At 43.1% G+C, this 18,938-nt stretch overlaps 2 protein-coding genes across 2 annotated transcripts; one reads left to right on the top strand and one right to left on the bottom strand.

Moving 5' to 3' along the window:
* Positions 1-3,117: 3,117 nt before the first annotated feature.
* Positions 3,118-4,102, top strand: LOC117767645 (alveolar macrophage chemotactic factor). The gene is made up of 3 exons (XM_034595439.1): positions 3,118-3,250; positions 3,700-3,817; positions 4,018-4,102. The coding sequence occupies exons 1-3, from the start codon at positions 3,178-3,180 to the stop codon at positions 4,100-4,102; spliced, it is 276 nt and encodes a 91-aa protein (XP_034451330.1). The 5' UTR covers positions 3,118-3,177.
* A 5,960-nt stretch (positions 4,103-10,062) lies between these two features.
* Positions 10,063-18,865, bottom strand: cnot6l (CCR4-NOT transcription complex, subunit 6-like). Its single transcript, XM_034595414.1, has 12 exons — positions 18,745-18,865; positions 16,648-16,769; positions 15,584-15,770; positions 15,141-15,226; positions 14,725-14,814; positions 14,485-14,553; positions 14,205-14,362; positions 13,713-13,867; positions 13,379-13,530; positions 12,285-12,512; positions 11,899-12,101; positions 10,063-10,912 (listed from the first exon to the last, which is right to left on the bottom strand). Exons 2-12 carry the CDS (start codon positions 16,757-16,759, stop codon positions 10,691-10,693), a joined length of 1,662 nt encoding a protein of 553 aa, XP_034451305.1. The 5' UTR covers positions 16,760-16,769; positions 18,745-18,865; the 3' UTR covers positions 10,063-10,690.
* Between the last annotated feature and the right edge of the window lie 73 nt (positions 18,866-18,938).

Below are 18,938 nucleotides of genomic sequence, written 5' to 3'. Positions count from 1 at the left end.
TCCCCTCCGGCACCAGGAAACCACCTGAATCTTTTCTCTGGTGCAAATCTTACTTCTTTCACTTTCTGTGCTGGAGTCTGCTCCTCTGCTGTCAATTAAAACTGCACATCCCTAAATATTATTTCCAATATTTCATACAGGACTCAGATTTAGAACATGGACCCTCCGTGTTCATTTTATTTATGACAGATTCATTTAATTAATTGGAAATATGAATATTTATTGAAATCGTGCAGGTAATATTCACCAGAATCCTGCCCTGGATGATCAGGGGGTCCCCAGTGTGGTCTCAGCATGTCTGAGGTCATCTAGTTTTAAATCTTGAAATATACATTACGATCAATGTCATCAACGGGAACAAAAGTAAATTTACCAGAAAGAATGTGGAAGAGAACAGAAATAAAATTTTCTTGCTTCTCCAATATCTAAATATGTACCACAACCCACAATCTGTCCCAGGTCCAACTTCACTGTCTCCAGTGGTTAGGATTTCTACAACTGTACACTGTAACAAATTGCTGTAACTTCTTGTTCTGTCGTTTTACGATGTTTACCTGTATATATCGCAATGCATCATGGGACAAATATAATTACAGTAGCTAACAGCATTTATCCACAATAACACATTGTAAAATTACAGGCAAGTAGTATTCTGACTGTAGATGGTGCATGTTACAGTTAAATACTGTTGATATGGATGGCGTTGCACGAGGCGGTTTGAAAGACGACCTTGACATGAGAGCACGGGAGCAGAGGAGTAGCATTAGCGCGCTAGCTGGGTGAAATGGGATTGGGCCTATATTGAACAGTCAGTGACTGCAGTTTCCCATTATTGTAGCTAAGTCGTGTTTTGAACATAGAGACATTTGGCATTCATCTTGTCTACTTTATTGTGGGGGGGCAGTTGGCTGTGGAACTTGCTGATTTGGGTATTCACAGTCTAACAGAGGTGGTCCAGGGCTCAAACTACATGTGTGTTAAGCAAGAAGCTCTCCTTGATTATTGTCCATTAATGGTGTACAAGCTGAATGGCACATCAGTGATTATATCTCACCACTCCCTCCCAGATATATACTGACATGTCAGTACTCGGGGAGGACATCAGACAGGCTGTGTTGGTGGTATTACCCAGCCTACCAGAGGACAAACTACAGTCCCAAGCATTGGAGTGGCATCCAGATCTGACCTGCAGTTCATCAGGGAGGAGGATCTCCCTGCCAACATCACACCTATGAAGGTATGTCTTAGATTAATGTTTATAAAGCACTTAAAACAGAAAAGCTCATTTCATATAATTAAAAGCTGTATATTGTGATCCACTATGCATGATAATTTGCTAATTTATGTAGGCTAATGAATGCACAACAAATTATTTTACTGAAGGTTTTGGTTTTCATTTTTTGTAGTAAGGATGACCTGCTGTTTTTTCCCGCAGATCACTGATCATCTGTGAGCCAAATCGGCTGATACACTGCAATACCGTTTTTTTGTTTTTGTTCTAGCAGGTATAACTTTTCAGGAAATCAGGAAATCTCCAGAGGACCTGCTGCCTGAGGTTATGTTGATGCAACTATATCACTGCTGGTCAGCTCATGCAATCTTGTGAAGTTTTGCTTTTCATATTAAATGGGCAAATGAGTATCTTGTCTTGAACAACCTGATGGATTCGGCTCCCTCTTTTTAAAGGAGCTGCCGGCGCAGATTTTTCATGAAGTTTCTTTTCGTGTGATTTTGTGATTTCAGATGTTTCGTTGGAATCAATCCAACCAAAGGCACCAAGACGGCAAAGCTGGTCGGCCAAAGAGGTGGGAAGGTGCGTGAAAACAAGAACAACTCTGTCAGTCCTCACGTCTCTTCTCTCCTCAAGAGGTTAATGGACTATGAATGGTTTTGAGTTTAAGTCAAACATAAAGAACGAGGACTGTTCTCCTCCTCACTATGTGACTGGACATTGTTCTTCTCTTAACATTTTATTAGTATTTACATATTTTGCTGATATATTAAGATTTCCAAACACACTGAAAAAAGGTCATCTTTTTTAGCTAGTTAGCTAAAAGTTAAATTATACCAAAAATGATGTGACCTTCTTCTTAATACATTTCTACCTCAGGTCCTGGTTTCAGATTGGGCCTTTCAGCCGAGTATGTTGTCAGTTTTAATAATGTTTGACTATGTTGAAACTCTGGTCAATGTGAATTCCACTGGGTGGCCGGTGTCCTGAGATGTATAATTTACGTTTAAGAGCTTTTCTGAAAAAAAGGACACCATGTTCTTAAAACGTTGTGAAACTGTATTGAGTGTCAATAAAAGTTTTATTTTGTTGCAGCTCTGGCTCCGTTTTTATTTAACAGGTGAAAAGACTTTAGTGCAATGTAGATGAATTTTGGATAAACAGTATGCCTGGTCTCATTCAAAATACCTCACAGTATGCATAATTTGCAAAACTGCTAATGTAAAAAAATAAAAAATAACTAAAACAATTGTACAACATCATATTGTATTGTGAAGTATTAACAGCTATTTATTGGCAACTGTAGTTGCCAGGTAACTTCTGTAATCTGAATAGAATACAAGGTAATGTTGTAAACTAGATTACAAGTAATTGCGGTTTTCTGTAAAAAAAACCCAACAAGAAATTGCTGTAATTTATATACAACAAAAAACTAAAACGTATCCTTTAATATACTGTAATTCTTTTTACAGTAATTAACAGTAATTTTACAGTACTTTATTGGCAACTTTTTTGCCAGGTATTTACTGTTAATTCTACAGTCAATTCTTTACAGTGTAGAATTCAATGGTTTTTAATATCAAAAAGTGTTTTGTGCACTAAAAGCTTAAAAAAGTGACTTTTACAGACTCAACTCAAGTCAACACTAGTGTGGAAATCACACTTGTCTCATGGCAGGAGAACCTGAAACTGAGAGTGAGAAAATAAAAAAATGTATCTATGACCTTGTTTTATTTAAATTGCAGTGATCAGTTAAAACTATTGGCCCACACAAGGAAAAGTAAATCCACCTTACTCAGCAAAATGCCCGGAAGTGATCAATTTTTACATTTTGTCGAGTCAAGAGGAGTTATCTCCCCCTCGCACTTCCTTCTCTGCTGCTTTATAAACCCAGAGATTCCGTCTCACATCCTCATCGGTGCTGAGCGATCAAACCAGCCGCGAAGATGATGATGCTGCAGAAACCACTCCTGCTCCTGGCCGCTCTGACTCTCTGCTGCTGCATCACCTCTCTGCACGGTAAGACCTTTGATTACTGTCAAGGACATGATGACCTTTAGTTTGTTTGATCAACTCCAGGAGTTTTTTCCTTGATTAGTTTAATATTGTTGTACTTTGTAGTAAACTTAATGAAACAATAAGGTGTCATCTGCATAGAGGGATATTTTTCTACTTTTAAGAACTATATATATATACTGTATATATATATATAGTATATTGCACACACATATTGTTCCCATTACTAATTTAAACTATTTTCCTTTTAATTATTGTGTCTTGAAAACATGTTTTTCAATGAAAAATACTGTTACATGCAACGTATATAAATAAAAGTGCAAAACCTAATAAATCTTTAGTTTCTGCAGCTTTCAGTCAGTTTTTCAGTAAATGGAGTAAAGTAGACCCCCTGTGGTCACATGAACAAAGTTTCATGAGTTAACTCAATTTTAAATTTGAATTTCTCGCAGCTTTTCGCAGGCGGGGGTGTCACTGCATCCGGACAACCACCGAGGAAGTGCCTGCTAAGTGCATCAAGAAAATTGAGGTGTTCGCTGTTTCGGGACAATGTCGCCGGACTGAAATCCTGTGAGTAGTCGTGACTGATTTCAGATAAACTATGAAATAATGCCACCGCAATAAAACTGTGGGTATTCAAATATAAAGAGTTTTTATTTCTGCCCCAAACGTCTCACTTCATCACAATGAATGAAGTATCTGCTGTTGTGGAGTCTTACTCTCACTCCTGAGGAAAGTTTATCACTTTTATTTCACTTCTCTCTCACCAGGATCACAAGGAAAAACGGCTACAAAGTGTGTGTGGACCCAGAAGTGGATTGGGTCCTCTCCCTGCTCCAAAAACTGCAAAGGTGAAGACTTTGACTTTGGTTTTTATAAAAGGATTAAATTATTGATTCAGGTTTATAGATTAGATTAAAAAATAATCATTAAAATTTTAAATATTTTATTTTTAAAAGATGTACTTGTTGGTGTAGCTTCAAAAAGACACAATGATGATGTCAGCGTTTGTATCCAGGATGTTTTGGTTTCATTTCTTGATAATAGGAGGGCGCCCTCTAGTGGTGACCAGTGATTATTGCAATAACAGAAATATTGCAATAACCTGGGATTGTGTAATTGTTTCATATTGTGTATTTAACATCCTAAACTACCTGATCACTTTTTAATTAATTGATCTCGTCTCTTTTTTGTTTTAATTACAGAAACGAGACCTTGGAAAGAACCAGTGTTTCAACCAACCCTTCTTCAAAACTCGACTTCTGATCACATTCTGTGGCTTCGTGTAACTTGAGGAATTCACTGTAGGAGAGTGGATTCGTGGTCCAAGTAAAAAAAAAAAAGGCATTTTTGTAGTTCACATCTGTCCATTTTGCCATTTTATTATCAGAAAATGTGATTTGATGCAAAAAAACTGATTATTTAAATAAACACGTGATTTAAACATTCTCTAAAACTGCGTCTCTGAATAATTCTTCTTGGTATAAATGAACAACACAATCCGGTTAGTCCTGCTGTCCACAACGTGCTGGTTACTGCTGAAGAAATAAATCACAGACGAAAAAAGTCTCTTGAAAAGTGACATGTTTATTGCCTACATGAGGAGGGTGTGTGTGTGTGTGTGTGTGTGTTAGAAGTGTAACTGCTCACATGTCAGATACAGCTGTAGCCTTTGTAGATGTCCATCACTTCATACATGTAAATATCAACTTGTACTTCTTGTATATATATATATATATATATATATATATATATATATATATATATATATATATATATATATATATATATATATATATATAATGAGTGTTCAATTAGCAGTTCTTAATCAGTTTTTTATCATTTATGCCTCGTGCAGATTCAACACTGATATTGTGCTGAGAGGGGCTGTTCTTAATTTAGTCATTTTCATACAGAGGTGCCTTACAACCAACTATGTAGCAGTGCAGTGCAGCCCCCCCCCCCCTAAACATCTAGTACCAAAGTGTTCTTAGTGGAAAAAACTGCCATCTCCAAAATCTCCAGTTGTGGGAACTGAGAGAAAACTGTTTTAATTGGATTAAAGATCACGAAAATGTGTCTTATTAATTATCTAATTATAATCTTTAGTATTTATATTTAGCTTTGCTTTTTGCTTTCCACTTAACTTTAAGAAAAGAGCTAAAAATAACATAAAATGTTAATTCACTTATTCATACTTAATTCTTTGGAAGCTCCCTGCAGTCATTTGGATTTTAAGTTAAATATATTTCATGTCCAGTTTAATTACATTTCTATAAAAAAAAAAATCAACTTAATTTAGGGACTTTCCATTGATTTTAAATCTCTTTATTTATATATATTCATTCATTTACATGTATCAAGTTCTTTGGGTGAAGTTGTTAAATGACCTGATGACACAACTGAGAACAACTTCATTCATATGTATTAAACTGCAATGTGCAGCGGGAACTCGGCTTTCAAAATAAAAGAAGGACCTCTACAAAGGCTAAATCTGTATTTTTCTTTGTCCTGTTGTTGAGTCAGAGAAACACAAAGTCAGCGACCTCCACCGACACGAGACAAAACCTCCACTCGTCCTCACAAGCCAACGCCAAATTTGTCTTTGTGACATTTAATCGTCAAACACGATGCACACTTTGAATCCACAGTACAAAACCCGCTGTGTCTGATTCAGCTCCTCACCACAGAGCTGCAGCTCGACCTTCCACACCGACACCGACACCTCCCGTCTGTGGTGGAGGCCGAGCGACTGAAAACCAGTTTGGTGAAATGGAAACTCAACATGCGAGACACACGGATCAGGTTTTGAGTGCAGCTCTTTAAAATCCTCTGGAGGAGTAAAGTAGCACCTTGTGTTGGTGACTGCTGGTGGCGGCTGAGTGACATCACCCAGTTTCACTTCACTCCACTTTTAAACACACGAATAAAATAAATCTGCTGAAAGTTGCTGGGAAGCAGCGACTTTAAAATACTTAAAATGTTTCCAGGAGCAGAGAAGTTACAGACACACCAGCCGGGGGTTCCTTAAATCTTCTCACTCTTAAAATTGACAGATTCCCCAAATTACAATTTTTTTTTCATACAGTCAATCTGACTTTTAAAACGTTTTAGCCTTTTCCCAAATCTCAAATTAACCAGAGCATCAACCTGTGCATCGTCAGTGTTGTTAACGAACAGAGACATTGTCAAGATGTACAGAACAAACCCCTCTATACAGCAGCATTCTAGAGGTCGTTTCAAACTCAGTTCAAGGTCATTATCTGGGTTTTCATCAGACTTATTTGGCGTCATTGTTATTTACAGGTTAATACACTGCGAGGGAAAACATTTACACAATATCCTTTGAATTCATGTTTCCCTGATTGGAAGCCGTCAAACACGTGAGAGCAACTTTGCGACAACAGAACAGCTCCTCAGATAATCCTGGTGTTCCTCAGGGAACATGGACGTGTGTGTCTCACGAGCACGCTGCTGTAAACCTGAACAAACGTAACAGTCAAAACAAAACAAAAAACAAAAAACCAGGGCCAGATAGTGAACGACAGGATTTTTTGTTTACATTCAGAACTTGCATGCAATGGCAGTTTTAGATAATCCTGTGGAAAACACAGCTAGTTTATCTGCAGCGGAATCAGCAAAATAAAAAAAGGAAAAAAAAACACAAACGGGTGAAAGTGTGGATTTCAGATCTGTGGCAGAAATGAATGATTTGTCCTCACAAAACAAAAAAGCAAAAAAACTCTGAAGTGAGCAATGATTCCTCAGTTTGGTTCGGGAAGGAGTGATGGATGGAGTGATGGAGTGATGGATGGGTGGATGGATGGGTGGATGCATGGATGGATGGATGGATGGGTGGGTGGGTGGATGGATGGGTGGGTGGGTGGGTGGATGGATGGATGGGTGGGTGGATGGATGGATGGATGAATGGGTGGATGAATGGGTGGATGGATGGATGGGTGGATGCATGGATGGGTGGATGGATGGGTGGATGGGTGGGTGGGTGCATGGATGGGTGGATGGATGGGTGGGTGGGTGGATGGATGAATGGGTGGATGAATGGATGGGTGGATGGATGGGTGGATGGATGGGTGGGTGGGTGGATGGATGGATGGGTGGAGGGGTGGGTGGGTGGGTGGATGGATGGGTGGGTGGGTGGGTGCATGGATGGATGGGTGGGTGGATGGGTGGGTGGATGGGTGGATGGGTGGATGCATGGATGGATGGGTGGGTGGGTGGGTGGGTGGATGGGTGGATGGGTGGATGCATGGATGGATGGGTGGGTGGGTGGGTGGGTGGATGGGTGGATGGGTGGATGCATGGATGGATGGGTGGGTGGGTGGGTGGGTGGATGGATGGATGGGTGGGTGGGTGGGTGCATGATGGCGCTGGGTTAATCTGAGCGTCTTCGTCTCATGGGCAGTGCTGCTGTTGGAGGAATTGTACAAACTAGGCACGTTGTTTGTAGAAAGATTACGTGATGTGGACTCTGCAGAAACGAAAGCCGAGAGGTATCGATGGTTAACGGATGAATTGAAGGAGCTGATGGATGATGAGGAGGAGGAGGAGGAGGAGGAGGAGGAGGAGGAGGAGGAAGCCCAAATGAACACATCAAATAAACAAAATCAAACTCAAATTCGATTAAGCGTCGTCTCGAGAGAGAAAAAGCTTTTGAGACGACGCCTACATGTGCAGCGGAGAAATAAAAGCCATCAACACAAACTGCTTTTAAACCTAGAACGTTGATCTTCTCCTCTCAAAGAACTTGGTGATACTGAGTCGTACAAAGTACCAGTTGAAAGACTGCATGTTAGTCGGAGACAGAAAATGCCCGCGGCTCAAAAACAAAGTTGGACAGAGAGACGTTGGGTTTTCTCTTCAGGAGTTTCCCCAGACTGGGTGGAAGGAGGTATTCACATATGAAATCATAGTGCACTGGGCAAAGGAAAAACAAAGTACAAGTACATCTATGACTTGTGACGAAGAAATACGCCCCCTTTTGTCTGGAGAATGGTACGTTCCCCCTCGAAATGTGAAAGACGCCCTGTCCCCAGAGACAGTTTCATTTCTGTACAGCTGTTGTACAAAAATCAGAAAAACCCTGTGAGGTGAGTTCAGGAGTGAAGTATAGGCCTCAAAATGCTCACGAGGAATCGATCCCTCTGGAACCAGAGGCCGACAAGTTGTTCAAGTCAAATCACGTGCAACCCGAAAGCAGAAGCCGACAGCGCCCCCTCCAGGCCAGTTCAACTGACCTGACTGTGGGTTACAGCTGAAGTGACAGGGCGCTGGGTTGTGCCGACACCGTCTATCACTTGGTAATTATGGCTTTTCTCTTCAAACACAAATGCTTAGACTAGTTCAATCTCAAAAGGTGTTAAAGAGATACTGAGTTAACTCCTGAGTTAACTCCTGTGAGTCCCTCTGCGTAGACCGAGCCCGGCATCGAACCTCAGCCTCTTCTCTTCGTACCAATCAGCTGTGTCAAGTAGTGACAACCGGCGTCGAGTCTTTTGGACCAGTTCACTGAATCCGATTATTTAAGTGAGAAAACATTTACAGATAAAAGTCCCAAAAATCAATATGATTTAGATTTCTCTTGATCGCTGCCTCGTTAATTATCTCAGGACGCTGATCTCACATTCTGGAGCCACTGGTGTAGACGAGTTTTAACATTTTAGAAGTTTGGCTATGAATTAGTGTTTGTTCTTTAAATATGTATAAATAGGTACTGGAACTAAAGTACTGCATCTCTGCATTAGTAAAGATACCCAGTGCGACTCCTGAATTCAGCTTGTCCTTCTGATACTTGTCTCAAACGTCCTAAAAACAAAACCTGATGACGACGATGTTTTGAAACCTTTAAAGAGTCTGAACCAAATTAATTTCAACACTTTTTGCATCTTACTCGAATTTTAATTTGCCAGATTTGGGGAATGGAGCATACGTGCGGCGGCGGCTTTATCAAAAACGCACAAAAACGTGGGACTTCTACTTCAACAACATATACGTTTGTACGCTCATACGTTACCTGTGCTTATAAAGGATTTTCAGAATAGCTTCCTGAATGTTTTTTGCTCGTATGACGCGACTCAGAGAGTCTAGAGTTTGAGAGGTACTGCTCGATGCATAGAATAGCCCTGAGTCACGACGTACATAAAGGGCTCTGGGTTCTAGTCCTCTGACACTAAGACACAGAGTTGAGAGGAACCTCCGGTAAATACATTCGGCTCCTGCTCTCGAATCGTGAGCAGATTCTTCGCAGGAGTTTGTTTTTTTTGCCGTCTGGCAGCGATAATTAAATATAATCTTAATATCTGCAGAGCGTAAGTCACTTGTTGTGTGGGGGGGGAGGGGGAGGGGGGGGGGATTCTTTGGCCAGTCAGGTGATGGGAGTCAGGACGATGCTCTTAAGACGCCGCACACGTGCAGAAGCTAAAGCGCATTGTTTGTCACCGTCAGGACTGAGTTGCTGATATATTTCCCGTCTTAAAAACAATTGAAAGAGTATCGGCTGCGGGGGGGGGGGGGGGGGGGGCGGGGCGGGGGGAGGAGGGGTAATTTGGTGTTAATGTAAATCACGAGTTGCATCTTTTACTCTCGTCCAGATTAACACGATACGTCTGTGACGATCGATGAGAAGGTTCAACATTCATGGAAGTGAATGGACCTGAATGCAGCAGCGGCGGGGGGGGGGGGCAGTCTGAGAGCCCCTCGAACTGCCCCCCCCCCAGTGCTGTAGTGACCAGTGGTTCATACGACCTGTGGCGTGAGGTGATTCCAGCTTCTAGTTCCCGTGAAACAAACCAGTTTAGTGTTACAACGAAGTTATATAGTTTTTTTAAAAACGCCCGGTACTTTAAAAAAGTATTTTCTCTCATATCGAACAACTAAAGTATTTTAGGGTTTTCTTGGCTGTTCAAAAATATTAAAACATGTACTGATGTAAACAAACCTTTCACGTCCTCCTATAACATTCTGAACTTATTGTGTTGACGTGTTCGTAGTGCGTTAAGTTGTGTGTTTTTTTTTTTTACCCAAATCAAATTCAGAGGACATTTCTTAAAAAGGTCGACTAGTGAAGGTTTGTTGTGACAGGAGCAGAGTCAACGAGCGACTGGGATCATGTCGAAGGCAAAAAAGAAAAAGCAGCTTCATCCCAACATTTGGTTTCTTAGGGGGGGGGGGAGAAAAGAAAACCAAATAAACATTTACAGTGTGCAAAAACAACACAAAGAGGAGCAACAACCAGGGCGAATACTTCACTCCTTCTGGGTCAGTGTGTCTCAGGGCTGGAGAGGGTTGGATGGTGTCTGAGGTCTAACGTGATCGGTAAACTGTACAGGGTCCTGTATAAAGCTGGAGGGGGGGGGGAGGTGGGAGGGGCAGTGTTTAAAAGGTGGGACAGGAAGGGTGGGCGGGGCCCCCCCCCGTCAGGCTGCACTACCTGTTGACCGGCAGGTGCAGCCCGTTGAGGGGGTTGAGCGGATGGGGCAGGGAGGGGCGCAGCTCCAGCTGGGCCAGCAGGGAGAAGTGGTCCGAGGGGATGTGGGGGTGGGGGCAGCCGGTGATGTTGTTGTCGGTGAGCCACTGGCTGTCCAGCGGCCCCAGGAGGCCCAGGACGCTCATGTGGTTCTTTGAGAAGAAGATGTAGTCGATCACGCCCTGAAGACACAAAGACACAAAGACACAAAGACACCGAGTCAGAGACGTTTGAGGCAGAGAGACTTTCATATCGTTGTGAATGTGTTCAGATCAGAGAGCAGTGATAGAACTTTTCCTTGAGAACAAAGCACCTGTGTAACTTTATCTAACTACAAACCAAAAAAACAACGGACAGGGATGAGAACATAACTCAAAACAGTGAGTTTAATAAAACGTCCTGGTTTTTATAAAGATGAATTCATCTGAAACAGCATATTTATCATCTACAAATGGATAATTTAACAATGGTTTTAACGACCTCTCCGGTTTCCGGCTTCTCTCAATCACAGCGTTCTTGAGTCAGAGAAACACAAAGTGAAAGCGTTTCCTGTTTTTGTTTTGTGTGAAGTCTTTTTGATCGAGGCTCGTTCTGTTCTCTGAGTCACCTGCATCACAGCGGATGTCTGCCCACTAATGAGTTGACTCATCTCTTGCCATTAATCAGTCGCGCATCATGATCTTATTTGTCATCACTGATGTAAACGCCTCCAAACGGACCTCAGTGATCATGTATCTGTAAAGACGGTGGAAAAGGAAACTCTACATAAAACACTGTTGAGCTGCGGATGGTTATTAGTTTAAGCCCCTTGACACAGTTTCCAAACCTTTGGCACAGAATGGGCACAGGAGGGGGTTTCTACACTTCAAGGCCATAAATCAGCATGAAGCATCCTCCCAATTTCCCTTATTGCTAACAAACTGAATTTGAATGTATTTTATAAAAAAAAAAAAATTCCAGATACTATTAGTATCTATCACCATCAATCTATTAACGGCCTTTTGAAAAGTGCTTACGCTGTGGAATTCAGTTCAAATGGTGCCAATTTATTAACAGACATTCTCACGCACTGAGATGAAACCAGTGGCACCAGTGACAACTGGATCCGAAAGTCTCAACATCACATAACGTACAGTTTGAAAATAACCGGCACATGAGATACGCTCACCTTGAAGTCGTATGTGTAGTTGGTGTAAGGCATCAGATTGCTGTCGTAGGCGCTCTTCAGCTGGAAGCTGTGAGTGATGCTCCCGTCCGAGTTGCCGTTCTTGCCGTTGCAGTTGAAGTTGGTCAGACAGTCGCTGTAGCGGAGCTCCTTGAAGTCCTTGTGGTTCTCAGCCACTCCTCCGTTGCTCAGGTATTCAACCACCCCTGCATGACACAAAAGTAAAACTTCTATTGCAAAAGGTGCATCACGTGAACCCGTCTTGATTTAAAACAACCGTAAAGAGACTCACGCTGTGTTGATCAAACTGTCAGACACAGTTTTAACACAACATGGGAACCAACCAACCAGAGTGGGAGGCTCAAACGTTAACAGAGGCTCGGTCCTACCAGAGTCGGGCAGCGAGTTGAGGTCAGCGCACAGGACGATGGGGACGGAGGACGGGTCGGAGGCCGGCGAGCCGGTCGCCATGGAGCCCGAGGCCCTCTCAGCGATGCTCTTCAGCTCCGACAGGAACATCATGGTTTGGATCAACTTGACGTCCGAGTACTCGGGGTCCCAGTGCATGTGGGCGTTGGCCACCAGGATCAACTGCTTCTCCTGTGGCGGCTTCATGCCTGAGAACAGAAGAAGCCACTGGATTACATCACAGGGACTGAAATCAGGACCTGGACAATTACAACCGGATAAAAAGGCTCAAATGTTAATGAGTAAAAACGAAAGAAATTTGAAAGGAACTATAAAAACATCAAAGCCTGTAAAGCTTTACATTTACAAGAATAAGGAAGGTACTTTCAAACTAAAACCTGAACGTGATCTTTTCTTATGCAACTTGAGAAACTCAAAAGTGCTGAGACAGTAAAATAACACTATTACAAAGAGATTTAAGGAATTTCAATAAAAAGAAATCAAACCACAAACGGGAAGTTCTGGCTATAGATTGAGTTTCGCATTGTCCATCACTGTCAAGTGAAATGAATGAAGTGACTACAACTGATCATGTGATCAAACTACAACACAAAGAGATTTGGGAAACACCTGACCCCTTGTGGCCAAATACAGAATAACGTATTGGATTTATCTGACACAGTGCAAATGCGTAGATTAAATATAACTCATAATATAAAGATATGATCTTTTAAAGACAGTTTAAAGTGTAAAGGTTTATCTGTCTTTTCACATGTACAGTGGATATGATCCAGATTCATACGATGCTCAAATTTAAACAAAAAGAACAAAGATGACATCACCTGGGTTTCTGAATATGTTAAAGAATTAATTGAAAAAACAATTGCCAGATATATTATTAACAACTATATTGTTAACAACACTGGACCAATCTGGTTAAACTGGGGAGAAGTAGGATGAGTGTCTGTGAAGCTCTGAGGCCTAAAGCGTCTCCCTCTGGATCACAGAACCAGAACAGACAGAGATGTTCCCTCCTGGGTTTGGTTCTGCACACAGTTCACAGCGCGGCTCTTACCGCCGGAGAACACGTCCTTGTTGACCTCGAGCAGCACGGCCACGCCGATGTTGTCTTTGGTCATCACTCTGTTCAGCATGACCTCGGAGCCCTCCGAGTTGGCCATGGCCACCTGGTTGAACTCCACAGTGTGTTTCTGGACCAGCGTGAACCTGCAGGAGCGAACGCCACCAAGCATCAATATCCAGGGAGGAGAACTTTGAAAACTTCCATCATTCACTTCTAGATAAATCATAGAATTCCTGCTTACACCTGGTCTGATCATCTGAGTTAGTTTTCTACCGATCAGAACGTGGCTCACTCCAAAAAAACACCTTGCACAGTATAAACTCACTTCTCAGTCTTGAAGAACACAGCGCAGCCGTCCACGTGTTTCCTCTCCTGTTCAGAAACCAGTTTGGCGCGAGACTTTGGACAGAAGTAGCCGTCGTAGCCGTGCTCCTTTAGCGTTTCCAGAAACATGGTGTAGTACTGCTCCGTCTCCACCTCCTGCACCGACACGGGGACGAGAGACGTCAGCAGTGAGTGAAAGGAACAGGATGTGTGCAGGTGTCAGTGAGTGAACATTTCTTATTTTCTCTGATCCAGATGAAGTGACTTCCTCCTTAAGATGCACTTTCATAACAGTAAAAAGCAAGTTTTCATATCCACAGATCAGCTCCATCAACTCAGTCCCGGACAATCTGCTGCCGTGCTCTTCATTGGTCAAATGTAAACTCTGGAAAAGCTTTAGACTTTCGGAACACTCTGCTCTAATGGTCGTCTGATTAGTTTTCTTTTTTCCTGCAAAAAATAAATTCAGCTTAATGTTGCCCTCTGTCTTTACCTGGAGACTGATGATGTCAGCGTCACAGCCGGTGATGTCCTCCATGATGCCTTTCTTCCGGTACTCCCAGTTGAGGGCCCAGGACGGACAGTAGCCGTACAGCTGCCGCGTGGCGTACTTGTCACACAGCACGTTGTAGCACATGACCGTGAACACGGCTGCAGGACGGACACGTGAAGGACACATTAAACCAGATGACAGAATAACGTGTCACTTACACTGAGACTGTAAATATGATCGTGACTCCAACAGGCTGAAGGTGTAGCCGCTCCCTTCTTACCCGCGGGCATCATCGGGTCTCGCTCTTTCAGCGTGATCCAAGGTCTTTGGGGGAGCTGCTCTGGGTGCACTGGAAACAGGAGGAAGAGGAGGATTAGTGCTCATTTGTCCTCGACAAACACAACAGTACACCAGCTGTTGTGTACCTGTGGTGCTCAGGTGTACAATAAACCACAGGGTTAAATATGCATGAGTTCCAATAAGCACTGGTGTGGTGAGGTGATGCGCCCGAGCCGCTTACCGGCTAGATTGTCGAGCATGTAGTTCAAAAGCTTCCTGGTTCCGTCCGGCTCCTGGTACAGATTCAGGATATCTTGGGACAAAGGATTTCCTGCACAACAGTCGCATAAAAAAAATTAACTAAATATGAAACATGCAAAGCAGGAAACACACGTTTATGTCTGATTTTAAGAAATGTTCCCAAGTCCGATCCATCCAAAGACGTTTTTTCCACACAGGAAACAAACAGAACCATGGTTCAGTTTGATCCGGACCCAGACCACCTCTTTTGGTCGGACTACATTTTGGTCCGTGACCTGAGGAACCTTTCACACCTGATATTTAGGTTTAGACCAAAGTGTAAAGTCCAAAAGTTAAATACAGATTAAACGAAGTTGTTTCTCCCACGTGACGGAACTAAAAGCAGAAAGCACTCACCTTTCAGCCCCAGGGTTTGTAACTGGAACAGCCTCCCAAGTTCGTAAGGCAGAACTCGCAAAAGATTGTTGTTTAAAAGCAATTCCCTGCAACACACAGGACACACACACGTCAAAGTGTCCGTCACAAAGTGGTGATTCCTCGTCTCTGATGCAACTTCCACCGTCTTTCAGTCAAAATGCTTTGTCCCTGCTCATCATATTGGTTTTTGTTTGTCCTTTTTGAGGCGAGTTGTGTTTCTGAACACTTTCACAATCTCACCCACACGTTTTCTAATCTTTTCCATCACTTCTCATCTATGCTTTGGGAAAGTTTGTCCCATAATCCTCTGAATGAACAATTTATTTTTAAAGAAAGAACATGCACTGTAGATCATAAGTGTAAAATGTTGCTGTGGTGAAGCTCATGTGTCCCCGATGTCCCTGAAAGTATCTCCGACCGACCTGAGAGCGACCATGTTGCCCAGTTCGGCCGGCAGGCTCCGGAGCTTATTGGACGACAGGTTCAGGTAGACCAGGTGTGGCAGCTTGGCGATGTCCGGCGGGATGCGGCTCAGGTTGTTGTCGTTGATGTGCAGCGCCGTCAGGTGAGTGAGCGTCCACAGCGAGGTGCTCAGACTCCTCACCCGCCCTGCGTCCAAACACACGCACATCAGATTCACAGCTCGTTAGAAGAAACCTTCTGATCAGTTCAACACAAAACAGACTGTCTGCATTTTTGACCTTTTCATGCAGGGAACAATATCTGATTCAGTTCTTCAGTCGGCACATTAATGCTTCTCACAGTGGAAAAACCACATGAAACAACATTCGGAAAAATCACGTGACACAAAAAACCCACAATTAAACCAGGCTGATAGAATCCAGCAGAGTAACCCGACACTGGTGGAGAACTCTGGGAGCAATTTAAACCACTGAATTAAACCAGTAGGAAGAGAAATGTTCTTCGTCAGTAGCTTCATTCAGACAGAAATCCTTGTGATGACACGAGATTACAACAGAAACCCGATGAGCACCTGGTTCTACGCTAATTTATTTTTCATCTTTCAGTTTCACACTCGTTCAGTCACAATCCTCAGAGTCCTCGTGGTCCCGTCTGATCAGTTTCCATCGGAGGTTCGGTGTCGAGAGAAGTTCATCGTGTGGTTTACACATGTTCCTCCAACCGGCAGGAGGAGAATCTATCTTTTCAACGGGGGCTGAGATTCAGGATTATTTATTAGCATCAACTCAACTGCTGCTCGGGAAGTTTCCTCTGCGCAAGAAATCAGACAATTCATAATCTGACAACTGACTTTACTCTGATTAAAACATTGGTCCCATTACGATGTTTACACGAGTTGCTAATAGAATATTCCGATCATATTCCTGTTTATGTGTTACAGTCGGATTATGACTCATGTCGACGTTCCCGACACAATTTTAAAAACCTCAACCTGTGGAGAGGCTCAGCCGGGATGTTTCTGTGGAGGCAGAGCCAGAGGGGGGGGGGGGTTAGTTAGACTGACCAGAGATCTCCAGCTCAGCCCAGTAAGACTTCTTCCCATTGGCTGCGTCCTCGGATGACATGATGGTGTAACATCGGCGGGGATCTGGAGGGTCATATTTTTCCTTTGGCATACCTGTTAATCTGAGAGACGGAGAGAGAACACATGAGGTTTATTAGTTTGAATTCAGAAACCAATGAAAAGCCACGAGCAGGAATCGGTCCTGTGCTAAAGAGAGCAGACGAATAATGATAAAAGAAATTAGACAAAGAATAGATCTGCAATGATTTATCAATTAATCAATATCCGATTGGCAGACTCTGGACTTCTCTAGTCTTTGTCATTTAAACACTCCACTATTTTTAAACTATTTTCTGAAAACATATATTCAAAACAATGAATCAATAAAACAAAAGAAAATAATCAACAGAATAACTGACAGTAAAAATAATTATTAGCCCCAAATAAAAAGCTTTACACTTTATTAAAACCTATGTGGTTTAATTAAGATTTAAAAAAAAATATTATATACAAAATACATTATTTTAATCTTAGCAGAACATATAAAATATTTTCTGGTTGTGTAATAATGACGTGTTTGCTCTTGGGCATTGTTTAAAGAATCTGCAAACTATTTTTAGTTCGAAAAAAGTCGTAAATCTTTAAATAACTTTCACAGTTTAAAAGTCAAACATTTAAGTTTAAAATAGATAAAAGCAACAAATCCTTATTGTCGTATAAGACTAAATTAAAATAAAATACAAATACAAATCTTGCATAAGAGTTGGTCAGGTGTGTGGTTCTTGACTTAAACCTTTATCGATATAAACATCTGAGTCTGTGACATAAAACGTGTTGAGTGGAACCTTTGATTATCACATCGACAAAATAACAACACTGCATTTACAAGACAGCGTCCAACACAAGTGGTTTAAAGTGTTTAAAAGTATTTATACACAAGAAAAGTGTCTGACAGAGATAAAGGGAGCAGCATGATAATAGTAATAAAAGTGGTATTTCCAGGGAAGAGTAGTAAATGTGAGATACACTGTGTATCTCAGCGATCACGTTGTAAACATAACGCACCACGATACACGATGTGTGCGATTCTGGATCTGCAGCGATACGTCCAAAGGAAAAAGAAAGTGTAATAACAATAAACTCTAATTAAATATATATATATATATATATACAAGTGATATCTCAACACAGGGAACACTCAGTGCAACAGTTACTGAACACGCTGCTCATGCATGAAGAGTTAATAATGCTATTTATTACATAAGAGACACAATTTCTGCACAATGTGTACTTGTACTTTTGAAATACTCTGGAGTACGTGTTGCTCTGTACTTCAAAGCGGGGGGGGGGGGGGGGGCTGTACTTGTGACAGAGTATTTTTTACATGAAGGATCCCAGTGGCTCGTACTGGAGCTGGTCAGTGGGGGGGGGGGGGGGGGGTGAAGACGTTTTTTACGTAACCTGTTTACACGGGACTGGGTCACAAGTTGGCGGCTGCCGGCGGACACACAAACACACAAACACACCCCCCCACGGGCCTCCTCACATCAACCACACACTGATCACATGTGAGAGGGGGGGGGGGTTTAAACTCTGGGACACTGCAGGTTAGAAGCAACTGGGAGTCTGCTGCTGGGAGCACTGGGAGCACTGGGAGTCAGCTGCTGTGGTTCGAGACATGTGTTGGTATCAAAACAGCTGAGTGGGTCCAAACACAGCTGTCATGTCAGAAGTGACAGGGCCCCGTGCAGGGGGGGGGGGGGGTCTGAGCAGCTGTCACACCGGGGTGAACGCCCTCCGGAGGGGGAGGTGGGGGGTCCCGGCTCCACGTTATCTGACGGTAAACGGTTTAAAAATAGCGCCGGGTCCCGGTGCGAGCAGCCGCCCGGTGGAGCTCCGATCCCCGGCGCCGGGTGAGTGCGGCTAGCGGCGGCAGGAGCGCACACCGCCCGGGACCCAGCGAGGCGGAGCGCGGAGGGGGGGGGGACACACGAGTCAAGCGAGGGGGAGGAAGCGGGTTTAAGAGCGTGATTTCAACCCGGGCCAGTCCCGGGTGAAGGGCCCTCGACACGAGGAGAAGCTGCGGAGGGACGTTACCTGCATGCGGGGCCGGCAGAAGACGCTTCACTGGCGGGGCCGGAGGAGACATATGCGGCCGTCGAACCCGCGCAGACCCTCAGCGTCTCGGAAGCACAGGGAAGAACAACAAATGCGGCTTCCGCTCGTGCCCGCGGCGCGCCACACCGATATTCATCCCCCCCCCCCACCCCCCTCTACCCTCTCCTCTCTCT

This window comes from Hippoglossus hippoglossus, chromosome 9 (genome assembly GCF_009819705.1).
Source record: "Hippoglossus hippoglossus isolate fHipHip1 chromosome 9, fHipHip1.pri, whole genome shotgun sequence".
Lineage (NCBI taxonomy): Eukaryota > Metazoa > Chordata > Actinopteri > Pleuronectiformes > Pleuronectidae > Hippoglossus > Hippoglossus hippoglossus.
Note: the sequence above shows the minus strand (reverse complement) of the source record. Positions and strands in the feature narration are given on the sequence as shown.